At 34.8% G+C, this 25,448-nt stretch overlaps 1 protein-coding gene, 1 long non-coding RNA gene and 1 other non-coding gene across 3 annotated transcripts; 2 read left to right on the top strand and 1 right to left on the bottom strand.

Annotated features, from left to right (window-relative positions):
- The first annotated feature begins 3,532 nt into the window (after positions 1-3,532).
- LOC107637750 (uncharacterized protein PHLOEM PROTEIN 2-LIKE A4) lies at positions 3,533-6,955 on the top strand. Its single transcript, XM_016341089.3, has 3 exons — positions 3,533-3,645; positions 4,267-4,409; positions 6,425-6,955. Exons 1-3 carry the CDS (start codon positions 3,601-3,603, stop codon positions 6,867-6,869), a joined length of 633 nt encoding a protein of 210 aa, XP_016196575.1. The 5' UTR covers positions 3,533-3,600; the 3' UTR covers positions 6,870-6,955.
- Positions 6,956-8,988: 2,033 nt separating this feature from the next.
- On the bottom strand, positions 8,989-10,461 carry LOC110271032 (uncharacterized). The gene is made up of 2 exons (XR_002361013.2): positions 9,821-10,461; positions 8,989-9,333 (listed from the first exon to the last, which is right to left on the bottom strand). It is a non-coding gene; the product is annotated as an uncharacterized LOC110271032 (long non-coding RNA).
- A 9,265-nt stretch (positions 10,462-19,726) lies between these two features.
- On the top strand, positions 19,727-19,834 carry LOC148567178 (small nucleolar RNA R71). The gene has a single exon (XR_015883079.1). It is a non-coding gene; the product is annotated as a small nucleolar RNA R71 (small nucleolar RNA).
- The last annotated feature ends 5,614 nt before the right edge of the window (positions 19,835-25,448 follow it).

The following is a 25,448-nucleotide window of genomic DNA, read 5'->3' on the forward strand; positions in this document are numbered from 1 at the left end:
GAATATTATTTGCGTTATTCGGAGTCATGCAAGTCTAGTTGGGTGGTTGTGTTTAAGACTAAGCCAAGAGGTTGCATCAAGTCTGATAGGACAGAGGGTTAGGAACCTTTGCAAATTGGTGATCCAACTCCTTCGAAAATGGTGGTTGATATTGCTTATTCGATTACCCTTAGGTCGGCTATTATGGATGATGACATCATTGACCTTAGGGTAGATGACGACACACTACCACTAGACGATGATGATCTTTAAGAAGAAGACGGGGTTGATGGAAACGAAGAAGAAGAAGACGAGTTTGATGATCAGGAAATTACTTCAGAAGAAGAGGATGATGAACCAGAAGAAGAAGATGATGAATCTGAATAAGATTAATGTCAATATAGTTCTATTCTATGTATTTCGTTATCAAACTTTCATTTCATGATTACATTCTGTATATTTGACAGTTTACATCTCATATATATATATATATATATATATATATATTGTTTTCAGATAAAATACTAATTTATTCGTTGTTAATTGAGAGTTGAATATCAAATATTAACTATTGGGGTATTCATGGATTGGATCGTATTCGCAGATCTGTGGTGAATATCCGTATCCGATTCGCAAATTGCAGATACGATCCGATCCGATCCACACCCTTAAAGGATCGGATCACAAATATTTGTTCTGCATCCACGTATCAGATCCACAGAACCGCAAATCCGCACATTGATAATTAAAATAAATAAATATATGTTACTTTCAACCTTTCAGGAATTCACCCTAACCAAAATCTCACAGTTTTCGAGTTCACGGCGCTGCAACCATTCACTCCCAATCTCTCACCCACACTCAGAGACATCAAACCACCAATCGGCCACTCCGTCTTCCTGACCACCATCGGAAACTGCTCGCCGGATATCTCCTGATGTTCCTCCCTCTTCGTGGCATTCTTCCTCTCGGAGTTGTTCCTTGCGAAGTTGTGTAGTCGCGTTCATCCCCCTTCATTGTGTTCTCACTGCTGCTTCTTTCGTGACCATGGTCTATGGTTCTCAGTTCAGACTTCTTGCCGCCTCGCTCACGTTCTCGTCACCTGGATCCCTTGGCTTGACATCCTCCATTCTCTGTTCTTAACTGTAGTCTTCTATTCTTGCTGCCTTGACATCCTTCGTGCTGCAGCATTGCCGTCCTCTGTTCTCGCCAGTTCACTGTCCTCCGTTCTTGCCAGTTCGCCATCCTCCTTTCAGTGAATCAACATCCTCTACTTCGTTGAATCATTGTTCAAGACTTCAAGTAATTTTTTATAAATATCATTTGAATTTTGTGAATAATGCTCTATTATTGTTATTTTTTTTAAATAATTATGCTGCCGTTATTTTTTGGTGAATAATGCTATGAGATGCTGGTATGGTTTGTTTGCTTGTTGGATTGTGTTGTTTGGAATGGCTGATAAGTAAGCAGTTACAAACAACACAAGTGGGTCTGAAGTGGGGAGCATTTCTACTCCACCAAGTGTTGCTACATTCTTACTAGTATTGGAGATCCTGAAGTTCAAAGTCAGATCCTGAAGTTCAAAGTCAATTGCAACTTCCTGTACCATCTTAGGTATTATAACTAAGTACTTGTATTAGTGTATAATAATTTAAATTATTTTTTTTCCAATTTATTCTAACATGGTTTACTAGTTTTTTCAATTGATATTTTTTTAATAAGAATACATGATTGCTGAAATTACTTGATGGCTACTGATATAAGAAAAAGAATCAACTTGTTTTAGTATTATTTTATTTTAAGCATTTGTAGTTGGTTTAGACTTTTAGTGTGTTTTAGTATTGCTGTTTTATTTTAATGAGACATTTAATGCTTGTTGTCTTCACTAATTATTGGAAATATTTGTTGGAATGTTTGGTATTATATTTTTTTGTTTGTATGTTTTAGTTAGTAATTATTATTCACATATTGTATTATTTTATTTTTGTTATTTAGAAAAATTTATTTAAAAATATTTTAGGAATAAATAGGTTTAAAAATGTGAAAGAAACATTTTTGTTGAATTTTTTACGTAGAAATATTATTAAAAAGAGAATGTTCAATTATGTGGATATACGCGATATCTGATCCGATCCGAAAAAATACGGATATGATATCTGATCCAATCCGATGGGAATTGTGCGGATCGGATCGAAATTTCGGCCATATCCGATCCAATTCGCATATACCTCTAGGCGGATTTACCGACGAAAAATCCCAATGATAGCAATCATTCAGATTATTTTTAAAAAAAATAAAAAACACTTTCTGTCGGATTTTTTCGACGGTAAAGTGGCACGAAGGCTCAACTTATGGTGCCAACGTTACCGTCAGATTTTTTTCGCCGGTAATGTTTATCAGATTTTTTGTCCCTGAACCATCATATTCCAACGCTAAATTCGCCGCAAGTTACCGGCGGACAACAAAATCCAACGGCAAGCACTTACCGGCAAGGTTTATACCGTTGGATTTAAACTGACAGAAAATCCGACGGTAATCATATTACCGGTGGATTATTTTCATTTTTTCACCGGTAAATCCGACAGTATTCAGTTTTTTTTTTTTTTTTGTAGTGTTAGGTTTCTACATTTTAATGTTTTCAATTGGGTCCCTACATCAGTTTTAAATTTGTAAGTAGATCCTTTTTGGACATAAATGTTACAAAAATATTTTTATCAATCTCATATCACTAGCAAATATGCCTAAGGTTTAGTTTGATAAAGCTTTTTGAAGAAGTGCTTGTGCTTTTTAAAAATATAAGCTCTTGATTTTGTGTTTGGTAAATCAAAAAGACCATGTGTTTGAACTTGTAGCTTTTAAAAGATGAGAGTACTTTTAAGAGTATCTAAGGTAGAACTTTTCAATAATAATTTGTGCTTATCAAAATTAAAAGTCTAATATATCCTGATACATTAATTAATTTTTAATTTTAAATTTTTAACTATTACACTTATATCTATTATAAAATTTTAAAATTTTAAAAGTTATTTTAACAAACACAATTATTGTTATTTGTACTTATTGAAAGTTATTTTTAATTTGATTTACTAAATATAGGTACTATAACAAAATAAAATTTTTATCAAATTAACTCCAAGTATATTCCATTAAGTTAAACGTTTTTAGAATGATAAGAATGTGATTACAAATTTAAAACAAGTATAGAGATTTATTTAAAAATTTTTAAAAAATAGGAACTCAATTATAATTTTGGTGAGATTATAGGGATTAATATAAAAATTTAACCTTCATTTTATTTGAGCTCGATACCTTACCTTTTTTTGAAGTTAAAAAAGGACATAGAAAACTATTAAAGGTTTGCTCAATATTTTGCTTATCTTATGCATCACAGATTCGTTCTCATATGATCCTTTAATTTGTGACGAAAATATAACATGTACACTGCTAGGTATATGTATGGTTGACTGGTTCCTTACCCGATCTTTACGCTTTCTGCCATGACCTACACTTGTATATAAATTCTTACGAGCATCTGTTAATATATATGTAACAACTAACATCCACTTTAATTTCAACACCAAAATTGAAGTTTGGAGCAGAACTTCATAGTTCGTACAGAAAATGACGAACCCTGATGAAGAAGTAAGCGACCCTCATTGGCAAGGAGTAAGCGCTTTCATCATACCACTCTTCGATCGATTCTTCCCTTTATACAATAGAATATATAATGACATATCGTGTCAGAACTCTCGTTAAATCAGTTTATTATTAATCCTAAGGAGTTAGGATTGTAGTATATATATATAATTATTTATATATTTTTACTAATAATAACACTAACACATTAACACTCTTCTTTTTCTACTAAAATGTTCGCCCTCTAGTCATTCGATTCCCCTAAATTTATATTTTAAATTCAAAAAAAGACTATTATGTGAAGAAACAAACAAATATAACGTGTCATATATATATATATATATATATATATATATATATATATATTTTAATAATTTAAATTTTTGAGATAAATTATTTGACACTGTTTAATAGTTGCTTTAACTTTTATTAAGTGTGGTGTCGTACTTTATCTTACAATATAAAATGATAAACTCAAAAAATATATATAGAAAAAAACTAGTCATACAAATATTTCCTCTCAGTGAAATTTTATCACAAACAAACATGTTATGTTATGCTAATCAGTAATTTTTTTTTTTGGTGACTGAAATATGCTAATCAGTAATTAGAAAATATATATAATATCTAAAAATATAAAAATTTGTCCAGCCGGAGATCATCGATCTTGGGAAACCCTATCAACACGGAAGAGAAATGATTTTCAGTGTAGGTGTTCGCTACCTAACCATTACTTGGGGAAACCAAAGAAGATTCTGGAAAGAGTTTGATAATATATCTGACCCGTTCTGTGGGTAAGTCATCTTTATATGTGTGTTTTATTACTACTCATTTTGTCTCAAACAAGAAAAACAAAATTGTTTCCCCCTCTGCTTGTCTGAGTTCGGTTTAATTAGTTTATAATGCAATTGAAGAAATTTAATATGTTTTTTCCTGATAAATATGGAGAATTATTAAAAGAAAAAATTTGTTTTTGCACTTTACATACAATTATGTTTATGTACTAAATTGATCCATATCATATAGTATAAATAATTATTATTTCATACATACACTAGATAGTAATTTTGTCACATGCATTAAAGTAATAATTTCTTTATGCAATTTATACATAACGATTTTACGTAATCTATTTCATATGCATATTAAAAAATAAATCAATCATATATTACGTAAACACATACAAAAAAATTAGCCGCTACAACATTTTTTCAAATAAAATACATATTTAAATATAAAATATACATTAAAAATAAATTAAAATAATAGTTAAAAATAGTTACAATCTATTAATACATATTTATGTTTATACATAAATATATAATAAAAAATTTGTTACGTGCATATAACATTTTTGTTTATAGAATAAATGAATTTTAAAATAAGTTTAATCTTTGAAATTTGAGTAAACACATTAGGGTAGTAAAAGAGATTGAACATGCAAAAAAAAACGAACAAGGTAAAATTTAAAACTCGTCAAATTAAAAAAAAAAATACTAAATTCACAAACTAAATTCACAAATTTTGACAGCACAAAGCGGGTCGACTCGTGCGGACCAAAATTTTTTTTTTTTAAATAGTGATTAATATTATAAAAATAGATAAAACAAATAATAATTTTATAACTTCTAAACACACTCTTTTTTTATTTTTTTTTTGTTATTAACTTTATTTATTTTATTTACGTTATCATATATGTGTTTAAGTTATATAACTTATTTTTTATATATTCTATCAATAGATATTATTGTGAATAATTTTATTAAATTTAAAAATTTTAAAAATAGTAAAATAATGTGTTATAATTTATATTTTTTATTTATATTTAATTTTTTAATTATTAATTTTTAATTAATTTTAGTAAATTTTATTTTAAAGGATAAAGTACTAAATTGGTCCCCTATGTTTGGGCATAATTCTATTTTAGTCTTTAAGATTTAAATTGTCTTATTTGAATCCAAAAAAATTTCATTTAGCATCAATTTAGTCCCACAGTGAGGTCAAACTTAAATAATTAACAGAATGTCCTACATAACAACAGTACAAGAACAAAATCGATAATCTGGAGAACAAATACAAACTCCAGAGGCACAAAATCAACCATTAATGCATCAATACATTTATTTATCATTCTCTTTAGTTCTATAGAAAATATTTTATTTATATTATAAAAAAATAATAAATAAATGTATTGATGCATCAATTGTTGATTTTGTGCCTCTAGAGCTTGTACATATTCTTCATATTATCGATTTTGTTCGAAAAAATAAGATTTTGATCCCCAACGACAGGTAAACGGGCATTTTCGGGGACTAGCCCGCTTCCCATTATTCAAGCAAGAGGGAAATTCCTAGCACATAATTAAGGGAGCCATGGAAAGGTGACTGAAACACCGGCGACTACCCGAGCTAATGATAGAGGCGAGAACACTTTCCGGCCAAGTCCCATTAATTGTTGTTATGTAGGACATTTCCTTAATTATTTAACTTTGACCTCATTGTGAGACTAAATTGATGCTAAATAAAACATTTTTGGATTCAAATAGGACACTTTAAACCTTAAGGATCGAAACAGAATTACGCCCAAACATAGGGACCAATTTAGTACTTTACCCTATTTTTAAAAAACGTTAAGCGAACTAATTCATCTCTGTGGCCTTGGCGGAGCAGAATAAACTACCCGCTTTCTCAGCCCTAAAACACGTAATATATCCTAGAGGTAATAATATCGGAGTTAGAGTTAATAAATGACTACATTGCAACAAGATTTATTAATAATGAGGGATAATCTTCTGCACACTTGGATTAAGGTTGGGAGAAGCAAAATTGCTTGTTCAAGTGAACTGGCTGGAAGTAACTGGAAAACTAAGCATGGGAGAATTGAAGCGTCATAATGGTGATTCAATTAAGACGTATGAGATATTTTATGTGGTTAGCTTCAATGAGGATGCATATGGTTGGCACTCCGCACCGGTCAAGTTCACGGTGAAACCCAGGGTGGAGCCTCTACCGTTCATCGAGGTGAATCTGGAGGAGTACCGGAAGAAGCATGGTCAGTGGCATGAGATCTCCGGTGGTCGCTTTCCAGTTTCCGGTGAAAAATATGTTGAGTTTGGAATGTACGAGGTTGAGACTGCATGGTGGAAAGGTGGCATGCATCTTGCTGGCGTCATCATTAAGGCCGTCAATGATGATGATCAAACTGCTCATACTAAAAGGGATCAACAAGGCGGTTACTCCTGTGAAAAATTATAAATTATTCAATTATTCAATTAAATATATTCAGTTAAATATGTAAACAATATACAATAATATCTTCAAGTGAAGACGTCTTTAAGAAAGCAAGGAGTATGAGAAAATATAAAATATTTGCCTTGTACAAACTAATAATATTGTGTAAATTCTAAATGTGAGAGAATTTATATTTTTTCCACTAAGTAGGTGGTGTGACCTATTAACACATTACTTGGTCTCTTAATCAAGAGATTGAGATTTCGAATTTCACTTTAAACATGAAAAATATTTTACAATATGTCATTTGGTTTTACGTGGATAATTTATGGTCAATAACTTCATACTGTTTTAGATTTGGTAAAACTCAATTAGTTTGATCATTATATTCAAATCTAATTGAGTTTTCCAAATCTAATTATTTGGTTGGATGGTTCTTAATATACATTCTTTTTAAGCTTTTAATTTATAAACTTGTATAGCCACAATTCCTATAAGGGAAAAAATTATGATCATTTTTTACTTTACTTATTTATTTAAGAAAAGTATGAAGAGACAACGTATGCTTTATACAATGTGTACAATGGAATTAATTTGAAATTAAAACTAAATTATAGGCAATTAATTAATTTTGAATAGTTTCTAATTTAAAATTTAAATCAAATATTAAGATTACGGTCGGTTTTGGAAACAAATAAACTACCCCATCTCTCACCTCTCTCTCAATACGGTTTGTCAGCGTTATATGCCTTTCTCATGGAGTCTCGCCGGTACACTAACGCCACGGTCACCAGCCGTCATCAAAAATCGAGCCGACACTGTTCTGACTGGTGCCGTTGCCGCACAGGCCACCGCCAAGGGAGGACGCGCATATTATGTGGGTCGAACTAACGGCACCGCAGCAACCCGGACGTCCAGCGCCTCCGTCGCAGCCGGTGTGTGCCTTCTTCCTGACACCGTCCTCACCTCGTCCAATGCGGCTTCGCTTTCTCCCATTCCTTCAAGTCTCTTCTCACCGACCATGCTCTTCTTCTTCTTCGGATCCAAGCATGGTTAGCTTCTTTCATGATTTGAGCCCTATGTTTCACAACAGTGCCGATTTTGTCATAACTAGTCCTTTAAAATTATGTTTCACCACAATAATAGTTTCTTCTGTTTATTCATCTTCTTCTTCTATTTTAATGGTCAATTTAGGATGGCCATTTTAGTAGGTATATGGATGGTTATTTTATTTTTATGTAGATGATTATTTTGATTGGATTGAGTTTAGTTATATATAATTAAAATATGTTAGATGCAATGTTCAATTCATTAGGTATGCGGATGATTATTTTTATCCTTAAGTGGATGATTATTTTTATTAAGGGTGAGTGGCGTGTGGCAAGCCAAGTAGCGACAGTGAAATGGGATGATTATTGATGAAGGTGAGGTGGCCGTCGGTTAAAAAAGAAGAGAGTATTGGAGGATTTCAGATGGTTATTTTTTTGAAATAACTAACTGAATTTTTTAAAAATTTAAAATTTGAAATTGGAGAATTTGAAATTTGAAATTTGATGTGAAATAACTGAATAAGAGTTTTTAAATTTATTATTTTGTTGGTAATTTTTATTTTTAACTCATATTGGATTAAATAAACAGTCCATTATACACATTGTATAAATACCTCATTAGCTCTCTAATGGACTCGTTTATTTATTTTAGGAGAAGGGATTCACAGAACAACACAGTTACATTACACACTACATAGTACGCTGTACACACTCAAACATATATTGGTTGATGTCCACTTGTGAGTGCCAATCTCTTACCCAAGGGTGGCATGGAAAATTATGATTTAGTATTTTAATTTTGTGAAAAAATACAAAATAATTGTAAATATGATCATTTTTAGATATTAAGATTTGCGTATTGAGCCAAGCGTCTGTTATGATCCAGCCAATGTTAGGCCGCTTAATTAGTTGATTAGTCTATTAGAGTTTGTTAAGAATATAAATAGGAGATTTGGATTTTCTAAAGTTTGAATTTTATTTTAGAGAGTAAAATGTGATCTCTCACCATTTATTTTATAAGTGGGACCAAGAATAAATATGAGAAAGAAACTATTTAAACATAGAAGATCACACTTTACCCTCTAAAGTACAAATTTAGAATTTAGAGGATTTAAATTTATAAATAGAAATATTGAGTCATTGCATAAAGAACAAGAAATTAATGAATTGATATTGAACTTAGTTCAATTTAAAGTTTCTCTTCCTAACTCGAAGAAGAGTTTTAACATTGGTATTTTTTATTGAGAGCCTTTCATGGCAGAAGAAACTGAATTCGTCAGGAGCGAAATTCCTATGTTCGATGAAATCAATAGTTACTGGTGGTCCATCTTAGCCGGCCAATTTTGGGATACTAGAGGCACTACGAAAAAGTAGATATTGTTATATATTCGACATGGCATTCCTACATCGTTTCCAACCAGATATGCACCTAATCCTACCTGAAATTTGTTCGAAAGCAGTAGAAGAATGGAAAATTAAATGGAAAGAGATTAAGGCTAGGCTAAATCTCAGTCAACAACAACAAAAGCAATCACAAATTGATAAAAAAAACTCAACTGAATCTGAGCCATCAACAAAATTAGAAAATCACAGCAGCAATAGCAGAAATTCAAGAAAGAAAAGAGGAAGAAGAAGAAATTAAGCACAAAACAAAATTTGAGCAACTTAACAGAGAAGAATTAGAAGAAGAATCAAATTCCAAATCTCAATCACAACCACCACGGCACCAAGAAGGATCAATAGAAATTACAAATTAACCAAAACTACATCATATGGATATAAAAATTACAACTTCAAGAATTCAACGATCTTTTTCAACACCTCAACATCAGTTCTCAACATCATCAATCACAATTCTAGACTTTACAACATTGACAATCCAACTAGTAGATGATGAAAGCGAGATCAAAATACAAATGTTTTTACCAAAAATGCAGCATCCGATGAAGGTGAACTGGCTGAACCGAGTACTGGCTATGACGATGCAACTAGAGGCTTCAAAGATTGGTGCACAGGTGAATGGTCTGAGCTAGCAAGGGCGGTTGTAGTGCAACGAGCACCACCAGAACCTCCGGATCTGAACTCGCATGCGGTAGTCTTGGGCGAACCTACAACAGCCACGGATCTAATATGCAACACCGGTGACTCAAACAGTATTGTGGAGCTTGTGATGCACGAACCGCAACGACATCATCACGGAAAGGCAGCAAGTGGACATGCCTGGTTTGTTTCTCCAATCGCGGCTAAGCCACCACCCCTCACAGCGGCGGTATTTTCACGAGATCGCAAAGAGGAAGCCTGAACCGTGAAGGAGCAAGAAGAGGTGGCAGTTTTCAGGCGAAAGTATGGCTAGAAAAAGTTGCGGTCGAAGGCAGAAATTGAAGGGCGTTCCTCCCATCTCCCTATTCAGCTGCAGCGATAAGCAATATGGAGAAAGAGCGAACGGTTGAACTTTTGAGAAGGAGGACAAATGAAGCAGTTCCTTTTTTTTTGTTGGTCAGGTGAATTATTTTAAAGTTTGGAATCCCAAGAATTATTTGTTTGAGTTTTGGGGGTTAGAACCAACAAGTTTGTTATACTTTAGTTGGATATTATTTTAAACTTTGGAATCCTGAAAAAATTGTGTGTTATATGTAGTAGGATAAAAAATAATTGTCTTAAAATTATTTATTTTTTAATATTTTTAATAATTATAATTAGGAGTAATATTGGGTTGCTTAATTAGTTAGTCAACCTATTAGGGTGTTTAGGAATATAAATAGGAGTACTGAATCATTGTATGAAGGACAAAAAATTAATAAATTGATATTAAATTTGGTTCAATTTAAAAAATTTTTCCTTAACTCAAAAAGAGGTTCTAAATATTATGATAAGATTGCTTAAGATGGATGTCCATTTTTCACAAGGCTTGGATTTTTAAGGGAAATCATATTTAATGAAGTTTGAAATTGATGCCCATGTATGGCTATAAATAGAGAACCTGATATAAAGTAATATACACAGACACAGCAATAAACAAATCAATTCTCTTTCTCTCTTCACGAATACTTCTCTCTCTCTTCTTCTAGCTTAGTCGTCAATTCTGCAATCATCCTCTTATCCTCTGCATTGGACTCTGCAGAACCCGACGGTTGTCCAGCAGCGTTACCAAAGACTTGGGTGGGACATGGTCCAGCACCTAGGGCACGAACTCGTCCTGGGTGCTCCTTTCCGAGAACTTGTGCTAGCGAGTCATTTTGTTAAAGGTGCTTAGAGGATCCATCCTGCCTCTCAACATTCGCAATTGCTTCCTACAAATATACAACATTGGAAAGGAAGAAGTTAAAAATAGCACGATATATACAGTAAGCTATATATTGCTTCAAATTTTCAAACATGACTTACACTAACAACACGCGCATCGGGATGGATATACGAGCCATCTTTTTTCTTATGAGTCATGATAAACAACTCTCCTCTACCAACGGACCTTCCTTGCTCTCTCTCCTATATCGTTAATATTGACACAATTTAGTAAATAACAACATTTTTCAAGAAGCTTAATCAAAATCTAATGCAAATAATGACTTATTACCACTTCATCTTTTTTTCTTGCCAATATTTTGGAACCCCCAGTATGTGTGTACAGTTGCTTGCTCCGATTTAAAGTGTTCTATTTACACTTTTTCTATGAACAAATAACAAAACAAATGTAAATGAGAAAGAAAAAGTTGAATATAAAATGTAAAGGAATTAATATGTATAAACATTTTTTTTGTGGAAATAATAAAATATACCAAGGCTTACCTGTGTTTCTTCATTCAGGCGATAATCAACGAACTTTTTTCAATCATTTTTGTCTATTCCTTTCGGGTGATGCTGAAGATTTTTCTCATAAGTCCTTATTTGTTTGTAACACCTATGAAACAAGTGGTGCCTTGTATCTTTCCAGTTCTTTCCTATTCTCTTCAAAATATCGCACTTTATTTTTCCTCCGGCATCGTCCTCATAGTAAAAGACCCGCTGCAATTAGTATACATTGTCATTAACGAAGGCCAACGAACAAGTATAAGACTAATAATTTGAAAAAATGCCACAACCATTATAGGCTAATTTAAATTTTTAAAGTATGACCTTCAAATCCAGTACAAGCAGTCGCAATTACGTATAAATGTGAAGTGCTTAAATGATGATGTGAAAAACACAATATGAAAATTTTACTACCCATATAATTTACCCATGCAAAAGACCTTAAAAAAATACCGAATACTAAAATTGCTTAAATTGTAGAAGCTTAAAGCTGTACCTTAAGCATGTCGTACACATGTTCCCTCTTTGCTTTGCTCACCAGCTTCCAACTGTGTAAGTGTATGGGGAACTGGGAATAATCTGCACCCAAACTCTCGATGAAACCACTCAATAATCCTGCCGCCTGACCAATCGGTTGCGACTCCCTGTTAAATGGGAGTACTATCTTTGTATTGGAAGGGAGGGCTATAGCCTCCTTCACGCTCAGCTTAGAAACTTTTCTCACGACGTCCTTTAAGAAGTGTATGAGAAACAAAATTACTATATAATCATTGCACAAAAGAAAAATAGAAGTAAAGGACTATGAAGATAACTATTTACGAAAATGGGAGGAAAAATGTTTACCGATAACAATAACTTCCCAGAAATCTGTATCTTTGGCTTTCTTGTTGTTATGCTGACCTTCGACTTCTTGGGCAGCAAGCAAGTCGTCGATGTGGTCATCAAACGACGGAACTTCATCTGCCTTTGGGTCGTAATCCTCATCCCCTAATTCATGATCAGCCACTTCCGCGCAATGCCGAGTCTCTATGTTGTCTGTTGGAGTTTGAGGGTCATCAGCAGTACTCGACTGTGCATTACTATGATGGATGTGCGGTGCACGAAACGGTTCATTCATACGGGTTGCCGGAGCTCTATTAGCTGAGGATGAAATCGGAGGAGCCCTATCACGTGGTTGTTCCCGTGATGTCTGAGCTCCTCTAGTCGTGGACACAACCTTAACGCAATGTGAAACCATTTAGAATTATATCTTAGAGAACGAATTAATATTGAGAATTATTTTATTTCATAAACTAATAATTTTGTCGGGAGAAAAATTAATGCGGTTCGATGATACAATTGAAGGACATATAATTTTCACATAAGGTTACGTCAAGAAATGTTAACCACAAACACTAACCGTTGTCTCTTCAGTACCGGCATTAGTTCCGGTATCTTTCGGGGATTTCCGTATAATGTTGTACCTTGGTTTCCTAGGCATCTGGTGCACGAAATTGTGATCTCAGTCAACGGCGTCAGAAACTCTGTGCGCACGTCTTAATAAATTGTTTTTCATTCACAACTTCGATATAACTAACCAGCAAGTGCACTGGGTCGTCCAAGTAATAAACCTTACGTGAGTAAGGGTCGATCCCACGGAGATTGTTGGCTTGAAGCAAGCTATGGTCGCCTTGTAAATCTCTGTCAGGCAGATATAAAATAGTTATGGAGTTTTCGAACATAAATAACAAATAGATAGAAAATAAGGATAGAAACACTTATGTATATCATTGGTGAGAATTTCAAATAAGTGTATAGAGATGCTTTCGTTCCTCTGAACCTCTGCTTTCTTGCTGTCTTCATCCAATCAGTCTTACTCCTTTCCATGGCTGGCTTTATGTAAGGACATCACCGTTGTCAAAGGCTACTTTTAATCCTCTCTGGAAAATGGTCTGATGTGCTGTCACTGCATGGCTAATCGTCTGGAGGCATCACCCTTGTCAATGGCTGCATCCTATCCTCTTGTGAAAATGGTCCAAATGCTCTGTCACAGCACGGCTAATCATCTGAGGTTCTCGATCATGCTGGAATAGGATTCACCCTCCTTTTGCGTCTGTCACTACGCCCAGCACTCGCGAGTTTGAAGTTCGTCACAGTCATTCAATCCTAGAGTCCTACTCAGAATACCACAGACAAGGTTTAGACTTTCCGGACTCTCATGAATGCCGCCATCAATCTAGCTTATACCACGAAGATTCTGATTAAGAGATCCAAGAGATACTCATTCAATCTAAGGTGGAACGGAAGTGGTTGTCAGGCACGCGTTCGTGGGGGAATGATGATGATTGTCACGTTCATCACATTCAGGTTGAAGTGCGAATGAATATCTTAGAAGCGGAATAAGTTGAATTGAATAGAAAAATAGTAGTACTTTGCATTAATCTTTGAGGAACAGCAGAGCTCCACACCTTAATCTATGGAGTGCAGAAACGCTACCGTATGAAAATACATAAGTGAATATAGGGTTGGCATGGCCGAGTGGCCAGCCTCCCATGGAGGTCTAGAGATCTAAAAATGATCAAAAGATAATCCAAAGATGTCTAATACAATAGTAAAAAGTCCTATTTATAATAAACTAGTTACTAGGGTTTACAGAAGTAAGTAATTGATGCATAAATCCACTTCCGGGGCCCACTTGGTGTGTGCTTGGGCTGAGCTTGAATGTTACACATGCAAAGGATCTTTCTGGAGTTGAACGCCAGGTTGTAACGTATTTCTGGCGTTCAACTCTGGTTTGTGACGTGTTTCTGGCGTTTAACTCTAGACAACAGCGTAGAACTGGCGTTCAACGCCCTTTTACGTCATCTAAACTCGATCAAAGTATGGACTATTATACATTGCTAGAAAGCCCTAGATGTCTACTTTCCAACGCAATTGGAAGCGCGCCATTTTGAGTTCTGTAACTCCAGAAAATTCACTTTGAGTGCAGGGAGGTCAGAATCCAACAGCATTAGCAGTCCTTCTTCAACCTCTGAATCTGATTTTTGCTCAAGTCCCTCAATTTCAGCCAGAAAATACCTGAAATCACAGAAAAATACACAAACTCATAGTAAAGTCCAGAAATGTGAATTTAACATAAAAACTAATAAAAACATCCCTAAAAGTAACTAGATTCTACTAAAAACATAATAAAAATAATGCCAAAAAGCGTATAAATTATCCGCTCATCACAACACCAAACTTAAATTGTTGCTTGTCCCCAAGCAAATAAAAATCAAATAGGATAAAAAGAAGAGAATATACTATAAATTCCAAACTATCAATGAAACATAGCTCCAATCAGATGAGCGGGACTTGTAGCTTTTTGCCTCTTGAATAGTTTTGGCATCTCACTTTATCCATTGAGGTTCAGAATGATTGGCATCTATAGGAACTCAGAGTTCAGATAGTGTTATTGATTCTCCCAGTTCAGTATGATGATTCTTGAACACAGCTATTTTATGAGTCTTGGCCGTGGCCCTAAGCACTTTGTTTTCCAGTATTACCACCGGATACATAAATGCCACAGACACATAACTGGGTGAACCTTTTCAGATTGTGTCCAGGGTTCTTAAGCACACTCTTCTTTTACTTTGGACCTTGACTTTAACCGCTTAGTCTCAAGTTTTCACTTGACACTTTCACGCCACAAGCACATGGTTAGGGACAGCTTGGTTTAGCCGCTTAGGCCAGGATTTTATTCCTTTATGCCCTTCTCTCCACTGATGCTCAAAGCCTTGGAATCCTTTTTATTTACCCTTGCCTTTTGGTTTTAAGGGTTATTGGCTTTTTGCTCTTGCCTCTTGGTTTTAAGAGCTTTTGGCTTTTTCTACTTGCTTTTTCTTTTTATTTTTTATTTTTTGCCTATATTTTTTTCTCTTTTTTTTTCTGCAAGCTTTGTTCTTTGCTGCTTTTTCTTGCTTCAAGAATCATTTTTATAATTTTTCAGATTATCAAATAACATGTCTCCTTATCATCATTCTTTCAAGAGCCAACATATTTAACATTCTTAAACAACAACTTCAAAAGACATATGCACTGTTCAAGCATTCATTCAGAAAATAAAAAGTATTGTTACCACATCAATATAATTAAACTAAGTTCAAGGATAAATTTGAAACTCATGTACTTCTTGTTCTTTTGAATTAAAACAGTTTTCATTTAAGAGAGGTGATGGATTCATAGGACATTCATAACTTTAAGACAAAGTTACTAAATACTAATGATCATGTAATAAGACACAAATATGGATAAGCACTTAACATATAGAAAATGAAAAATAGAGAAAGTAAGAACAAGGAATGAGTCCACCTTAGTGATGGTGGCGTTTCCTTCTTGAGGAACCAATGATGTCCTTGAGCTCTTCTATGTCTCTTCCTTGTCTTTGTTGCTCCTCCATCATTGCTTTTTGATCTTCTCTTATTTCATGAAGGATGATGGAGTGCTCTTGATGTTCCACCCTTAATTGTCCCAAGTTGGAACTTAATTCTCCTAGGGAGGTGTTGATTTGCTCCCAATAGTTTTGTGGAGGAAAATACATTTGAGGCATCTCCGGGATCTCATGGTGATGAGCTTCTCTTCCTTAATGGGAATGTCTCCTTCTATGAAAGCTCCAACTGAGTAACATAGATGGCAAATAAGATGAGGAAAAGCTAGCCTTGCCCAAGAAGAGGGCTTTTCGGCTATTTTTGTAGAGTTCAAGGGAGATGACTTCATGAACTTCTACTTTCTCTCCAATCATGATGCTATGAATCATGATGGCCCAATCCACAGTAACTTCGGATCGGTTGCTAGTGGGGATGATGGAGCGTTGTATGAACTCTAACCATCCTCTAGCTACAGGCTTGTCGTCCAGTCTTCTTAGTTGAACCGGCTTGCCTTTGGAGTCAATCTTCCATTGAGCTCCTTCCACACATATGTCCATGAGGACTTGGTCCAACCTTTGATTAAAGTTGACCCTTCTAGTGTAGGGGCGTGCATCTCCTTGCATCATAGGCAAGTTAAATGCCAACCTTACATTTTCCGGACTAAAATCTAAGTATTTCCCCCGAACCATTGTAATATAATTCTTTGGGTTTGGGTTCATACTTTGATCATGGTTCCTAGTGATCCATGCATTGGCATAGAACTCTTGAACCATTAGGATACCGACTTGTTGGATGGGGTTTGTTAGAACTTCCCAACCTCTTCTTTGGATTTCATGTCGGATCTCCGGATACTCATTTCTCTTGAGCTTGAAAGGGACCTCGGGGATCACCTTCTTTTTGACCACAACATCATAGAAGTGGTCTTGATGAGCTTTGGAGATGAATCTTTCCATCTCCCATGACTCGGAGGTGGAAGCTTTTGTCTTTCCTTTCCCTTTTCTAGAGGATTCTCTGGTCTTAGGTGCCATCAATGGTAATGGAAAAACAAAAAGCTTATGCTTTTACCACACCAAACTTAGAATATTGCTCGCCCTCGAGCAAGAGAAGAAAGAATAGATGAAGAAGAATAAGAAAATATGGAGGAGAGGGGGGAGTGGTGTATTCAGCCAAGAAGAGAAGAGAGGGTTGTGTTGTGTGGAAATGAGGAGGAATGGAGGGCTATATATAGGGAAGGGAGGGGGGTAAGGTTCGGCCATAAGGGTGGGTTTTGGGTGGGAAAGTGATTTTGAATTTTGAAGGTAGGTGGAGTTTATGAGGTAGGTTTATGGGGAGGAGTGGATGGATGTGAGTGGTGAAGTGGTGATAGGGAAGAGAGATTGAGGTGATTGGTGAAGAGTTTTGGGGAAGAGTGTTTATGGGATTGTGTGAAAGAGGGGTGAGAAGAAATGAGTGGAGGTAGGTGGGGATCCTGTGGGATCCACAGATCCTGAGGTGTTCAAGGATTTACAACCTTGGACCAAATTGGGCATGCAAAATGCCCTTGCACACAACTCTGGGCGTTCAGCGCCAGATTGGTGCTTGTTCTGGGCGTTGAACGCCCATTTGTTGCCCATTTCTAGCGTTGAACGCCAGAACCATGCTTGTTCTGGGCGTTCAGCGCCAGCTCTTCTCCAGGGTGCAATTCTGGCGTTCAAACGCCCAGATGCTGCCCATTTTGGGTGTTCAGCGCCAGAACCATGCTCTGTTCTGGTGTTGAACGCCAGCCATATACTTCTTACTGGTGTTTAAACGCCAGTAAGGTTTTCCTCCAGGGTGTGATTTTTCTTCTGCTGTTTTTTATTCCATTTTCAAGTTTTATATTTATTTTGTGACTCCACATGATCATGAACCTACAAAGACATATAACTAGTAAAAAATATAGTTAAATAAAAATTGGGTTGCCTCCCAACAAGCGCTTCTTTAATGTCAATAGCTTGATAGTGGGCTCTCATGGAGCCTCACAGATGTTCAGAACATTGTTGAGATTTCCCAACACCAAACTTAGAGTTTGGATATGGGAGTTCAACACCAAACTTAGAGTTTGACTGTGGGGGCTCTGGTTGACTCTGTTTTGAGAGAAGCTTTTTATGCTTCCTCTCCAGGTTTACAGAAGGGTAACCTTGAGTTGTAAACACAAGAGAGTCCTCATTCAATTGAATGACTAATTCACCTCTGTCAACATCAATCACAGCTCTTGCTGTGGCTAGGAAGGGTCTTCCAAGGATGATGGATTCATCCTCATCCCTCCCAATATCTAGGACTATGAAATCAGCAGGGATGTAAAGGCCTTCAACCTTTACTAACACATCCTCTACTTGTCCATAAGCCTATTTTCTTGAACTGTGCTGTCATCTCTAATGAGATTTTAGTAGCTTGCACCCCATAGATTCCCAGTTTCTCTATTACAGAGAGGGGCATGAGGTTTATCCCTGAACCAAGGTCACACAGAGCCTTATCAAATATCATGTTGCCTATGGTACAAGGTATTATGAACTTTCTAGGATCCTGTTTCTTCTGAGGCAATGTTAGTTGATCCAGATCACTCAGTTCATTAGTGAACAAGGGAGGTTTATCTTCCCAAGTTTTAATACCAAATAGTTTGGCATTCAGCTTCATGATTGCACCAAGGTACTTGGTAACTTGCTCTTCAGTAACATCCTCATTCTCTTCAGAAGAGGAATACTCATCAGAGCTCATGAATGGCATAAGGAGGTTTAATGGAATCTCTATGGTCTCTAGATGAGCCTTAGATTCCTTTGGTTCCTCAAAGGGAAACTCCTTATTAATCACTGGACGTCCCAGGAGGTCTTCCTCACTGGGATTCACGTCCTCTCCTTCCCTTACAGGTTTGGCCATGGTGATCAATTCAATGGCCTTGCACTCTCCTTTTGGATTTTCTTCTGTATTGCTTGGGAGAGTACTAGGAGGGATTTCAGTGATCCTTTTACTCAGCTGGCCCACTTGTGCTTCCAAATTTCTAATGGAGGACCTTGTTTCATTCATAAAACTTACAGTGGCCTTAGATAGATCAGAGACTAAGTTTGCTAAATTAGAGGTATTTTGTTCAGAGTTCTCTGTCTGTTGCTGAGTGGATGGTGGAAAAGGTTTACTATTGCTAAACCTGTTTCTTCCACCATTATTAAAGCCTTATTGAGGCTTTTGTTGATCCTTCCATGAGAGATTTGGGTGATTTCTCCATGAGGGGTGATAGGTGTTTCCATAAGGTTCACCCATGTAATTCACCTATGTTATTGCAGGGTTCTCAGGATCATAGGCCTCTTCTTCAGAAGGCGCCTCTTGAGTACTGTTGGATGCAGCTTGCATTCCATTCAGACTCTAAGAGATCATATTGACTTGCTGAGTCAATATTTTATTCTGAGCCAATATTGGCATTCAGAGTATCAATTTCAAGAACTCTCTTCTTCATAGGCGTCCCATTATTCACAGGATTCCTTTCAGAAGTGTACATGAACTGGTTATTAGCAACCATGTCAATGAGTTCTTGAGCTTCTGCAGGCGTTTTCTTTAGGTGAATGGATCCACCTGCAGAAGTATCCAATGACATCTTAGATAACTCAGACAGACCATCATAGAATATATCCAAGATGGTCCATTCTGAAAGCATGTCAAAAGGACACTTTTTGGTCAGTCCTTTGTATCTCTCTCAAGCTTCATAGAGGGATTCACCTTCTTTCTGTCTGAAGGTCTGAACATCCACTCTAAGCTTACTCAGCTTTTGAGGAGGAAAGAACTTGGCTAAGAAAGCCTTAACCAGCTTATCCCAAGAGTTCAGGCTATCCTTAGGTTGAGAGTCCAACCATATTCTAGCTCTGTCTCTTACAGCAAAAGAGAAAAGCATGAGCCTGTAGACTTCAGGATCTACTCCATTAGTCTTAACAGTATCACAGATCTGTAAGAATTCAGTTAAGAATTGAAAAGGATCTTCAGATGGAAGTCCATGAAACTTGCAGTTCTGCTGCATCAGAGAAACTAATTGAGGTTTCAGCTCAAAATTGTTTGCTCCAATGGCAGGAATGGAGATGCTTCTTCCATGTAAATTGGAATTAGGTGCAGTAAAGTTACCAAGCATCCTCCTTGCATTATTATTATTTTCGGCTGCCATCTCCTCTTCATGTTCGAAAATTTCTGAAAGGTGCTTGCTGGATTGTTGTAATTTAGCTTTTCTTAGTTTCCTCTTCAGAGTCCTTTCAGGTTCTGGATCTGCTTCAACAAGAATATTCTTGTCCTTGCTCCTGCTCATATGAAAAAGAGGGACAGAAAAATAATAATAATAGGGATCCTTTTTACCACAGTATAGAGGTCCCTGTGTGAGTAGAAGAAAAAAAGAAGAAAAAAAATTCGAACACAGATGGAAGAGGGGGTTCGAATTTGGGTGAGATGAAGTGTTAGTAGATGAATAAATAAATAGAAGGAGATAAGAGAGAAGGAGAATTTTCGAAAATTATTTTTGAAAAAGAGTTAGTGATTTTCGAAAATAGTTTTTGAAAAAGGTTAGTAATTTTTTGAAAATTAAAATCAAAAATTAAAATAATTAGTTAATTAAAAAGAAATTTTGAAAAAGAGGGAAGATATTTTCAAAAATTAGAGAGAGAGTTAGTTAGGTAGTTTTGAAAAAGATAAGAAACAAACAAAAAGTTAGTTAGTTAGTTGAAACAAATTTGAAAATCAATTTTGAAAAGATAAGAAGATAAGAAGTTAGAAAAGATATTTTAAAATCAAATTTTTGAAAAAGATGTGATTTTGAAAAAGATAAGATAGAAAGATATTTTTGAAAAGATATGATTGAAATTAGTTTTGAAAAAGATTTGATTTTTTTTTTAAATCACAATTAATGACTTGATTCACAAGAAATCACAAGATATGATTCTAGAACTCAAAGTTTGAATCTTTCTTAACAAGCAAGTAACAAACTTGAAATTTTTGAATCAAAACATTAATTGATGATGTTATTTTCGAAAATTAGGAGATAAATATAAGAAAAAGATTTTTGAAAAATATTTTTAAAATTTTCGAAAATAACTAAGAAAAATGAAAAAGATTTGATTTTTTTGAAAAAGATTTTGAAAAAGATAAGATTTTTAAATTGAAAATTTGATTTGACTCATAAAAACAACTAGATTTTAAAGATTTTTGAAAAAGTCAAATCTAATTTTCGAAATTTTGAGAGAGAAAAAGGGGAAGATATTTTTTTTTTATTTTTGAAATTTTAATGATGAGAGAGAAAAACATGAAAAATGATGCAATGCATGAAAGTTATGGATCAAAACAATGAATGCATGCAAGAATGCTATGAATGTCAAGATGAACACCAAGAACACTTTGAAGATCATGATGAACATCAAGAACATATTTTTGAAAAATTTTTAATGCAAAGAAAACATGCAAGACACCAAACTTAAAAATTTTTCATGTATAAACACTATGAATGCAATAATGCATATGAAAAACACCATACAACATGAAACAAGAAAACATCAAGATCAAACAAGAAGACTTACCAAGAACAACTTGAAGATCATGAAGAACACTATGAATGCATGAATTTTTCGAAAAATGCAAGATGAGTATGCAATTGACACCAAACTTTCAACTTGACTCAAGACTCAAACAAGAAACATGAAATATTTTTTTGATTTTTATGCTTTTATAATTTTTTTGTATTTTCTTTTAATTTTTTTTAATTTTTTTCGAAAACAAAGGAGAAAATTTTTGAAAGATTTTTGAAAAATTTTTTGAAAATAAAACAAAAAGAAAATTACCTAATCTGAGCAACAAGATGAACCGTCAGTTGTCCAAACTCGAACAATCCCCGGCAACGGCGTCAGAAACTCTGTGCGCATGTCTTAATAAATTGTTTTTCATTCACAACTTCGATACAACTAACCAGCAAGTGCACTGGGTCGTCCAAGTAATAAACCTTACGTGAGTAAGGTCGATTCCACGGAGATTGTTGGCTTGAAGCAAGCTATGGTCACCTTGTAAATCTCTGTCAGGCGGATATAAAATAGTTATGGAGTTTTCGAACATAAATAATAAATAGATAGAAAATAAGGATAGAAACACTTATGTATATCATTGGTGAGAATTTTAGATAAGTGTATAGAGATGCTTTTGTTCCTCTAAACCTCTGCTTTCCTGCTGTCTTCATCCAATCAGTCTTACTCCTTTCCATGGCTGGATTTATGTAAGGACATCACCATTGTCAATGGCTACTTTTAATCCTCTCTGGAAAATGGTCCGATGCACTGTCACTGCATGGCTAATCGTCTGGGGCATCACCCTTGTCAATGGCTGCATCCTATCCTCTTGTGAAAATGGTCCAAATGCTTTGTCACAGCACGGCTAATCATCTGAGGTTCTCGATCATGCTGGAATAGGATTCACCCTCCTTTTGCGTCTGTCACTACGCCCAGCACTCGCGAGTTTGAAGTTCGTCACAGTCATTCAATCCTAGAGTCCTACTCAGAATACCACAGACAAGGTTTAGACTTTCCGGACTCTCATGAATGCCGCCATCAATCTAGCTTATACCACGAAGATTCTGATTAAGAGATCCAAGAGATACTCATTCAATCTAAGGTGGAACGGAAGTGGTTGTCAGGCACGCGTTCGTGGGGGAATGATGATGATTGTCACGTTCATCACATTTAGGTTGAAGTGCGAATGAATATCTTAGAAGCGGAATAAGTTGAATTGAATAGAAAAACAGTAGTACTTTGCATTAATCTTTGAGGAACAGCAGAGCTCCACACCTTAATCTATGGAGTGCAGAAACTCTACCGTATGAAAATACATAAGTGAATATAGGGTAGGCATGGCCGAGTGGCCAGCCTCCCATAGAGGTCTAGAGATCTAAAAATGATTAAAAGATAATCCAAAGATGTCTAATACAATAGTAAAAAGTCCTATTTATAATAAACTAGTTACTAGGGTTTACAGAAGTAAGTAATTGATGCATAAATCCACTTCCGGGGCCCACTTGGTGTGTGCTTGGATTGAGCTTGAATGTTACACGTGCAGAGGCTCTTTCTGGAGTTGAACGCCAGGTTGTAACGTATTTCTGGCGTTCAACTCTGGTTTGTGACATGTTTCTGGCGTTTAACTCTAGACAGCAGCGTAGAACTGGCGTTCAACGCCATTTTATGTCGTCTAAACTCGATCAAAGTATGGACTATTATACATTTCTGGAAAGCCCTGGATGTCTACTTTCCAAAGCAATTAGAAGCGCGCCATTTTGAGTTCTGTAGCTCCAGAAAATCCACTTTGAGTGCAGGGAGGTCAGAATCCAACAGCATCAGCAGTCCTTCTTCAACCTCTGAATCTGATTTTTGCTCAAGTCCTTCAATTTCAGCCAGAAAATACCTGAAATCACAGACACAAACTCATAGTAAAGTCCAGAAATGTGAATTTAACATAAAAACTAATGAAAACATCCCTAAAAGTAACTAGATTCTACTAAAAACATACTAAAAATAATGCCAAAAAGCGTATAAATTATCCGCTCATCAGCATCCTTACAAACCTGTATAGAAAACAATATTAGTAGACACATGACAAGCACAACATAAAAAAAATTCTTAAAGCAAATAGAGAATACAAATTATACCCCAAAAATAGGGAATAAAAAATTATGAAATCTATATGGAACACTATAAGGCACATTACATGATACATCATAGACTGATAGAATATTAGAATTTATTTTTTTAAATAAATTAACAACATAATCAACTAAGTCTAATTAAATTAGTTTAAAATAAAAAACATTAATTAGTTTTAATGTTAGTTGAAGTCTTACTATTTAATAGGATTAATAACTGGTTTCTCAATAAATTTGAATGTGTCATAATTAAAAATGTGTATATCAATTTAATTCTTGACCCGGTAAGTAAAACAACTTGTATAACTGTAAAATTATTTATTACCAAAAGCCAATAATCAAGCTTGACAAACTGCAACAGTTATACTAAATTCGATATTCAATATTCAAATATATAAACAAATAATTAATGGTATGATATAATATTACAATAAATAGAAAGGTGAGTTGTTATGTAGAGGTGGGTTCCCTAATGAATCTTGCATTGAAACTCTTCCCTGCTCCCTACTTACCTTGCTTATATTTGGCGATAAAAAAAGGGAGTAGAATTTAAATCAACAATGCACATATAATCTAAATCCATCAACCAAGGTCAAACTCACAGTAATAACACCTTCCTCACAGTACTAGCAGCAACCATACCAAATTAATTAGCTGATAACATAATTTCAATGACAATTAGTAAACCATATCAAGAAGTTCTTATCTCATAAGCCATAACATAGCAGCAGCAACAACCAACAAAATTAACCCAGAATTAACATATGCAATCCAATAAAAAAATATAGAAGGAACGGAACAAAAGCAACTAAAATCAGACAAATGGGGATGGCGAACAATGAAAAGTATAAAAAAAGTAAGGACATGAACAAAAAAGGCAAGAATATGAACCAGTGAAGGGACGGCATAGAGACGAAAAACACACGACAGCCGGCAGGAGAAAGGGAAGAACAGCAACGACTGTGGGAGAATAAGGGAGACTGTTGGATTCCTGAACCAGGCCTTTTTATTTGTTTTTTGGTATCTAAAACGACGTTTAGATCCTTCATTTATTTTCAAGAAACAAAATAAAAACATCATGAGAGTTACACTTATCTGTAATCATAATACTGGAAGAGGAGAAAGAAAAATACGCATAACTAACTTATGATTAGTCTAAAATAATGAAAGAAGAGAAGGGAAATTACATAAGAAATCTACTTAACACATATTTTTAATGAAAGGCTTGATTTGATTAATATGACTGTATATATGATAAGTAGAATGATATATTGATATATAATCTTTTTATATATACGTATATAAAAAAATAGACCAAAATTTTCAACTCAAAATAATAAGATAACTAAATTAAGGTACCATATATCATGTACGATCAATATCTATACATCATGTGTGTATGTATAATCAACTTAGAATATATGAATGTTGTATTTTTAATAATTTAGGATTAATATCAAATTATATTATTAACGGATTTAAACAATAAGAATTAATTAATACAACATTTATAAAATATAATTCCTTATATTTAGAGTCCTAACTTTTTATTCAGTATAATAAATAAATATACCTAATAAATTAAATTTAGCATCAAAAGTGGGATTGGGATTGGAACAAAAAACAAAGACAAAGACAAAAGCAAATAAACTTTTATGAGCAAATAGAATCTAAGCAGAGCAAAGCACAATCATCCATTCTAACAAAAAGATGCTATATA

This window comes from Arachis ipaensis, chromosome B4, assembly GCF_059453495.1.
Source record: "Arachis ipaensis isolate K30076 ecotype BB chromosome B4, ASM5945349v1, whole genome shotgun sequence".
NCBI lineage: Eukaryota > Viridiplantae > Streptophyta > Magnoliopsida > Fabales > Fabaceae > Arachis > Arachis ipaensis.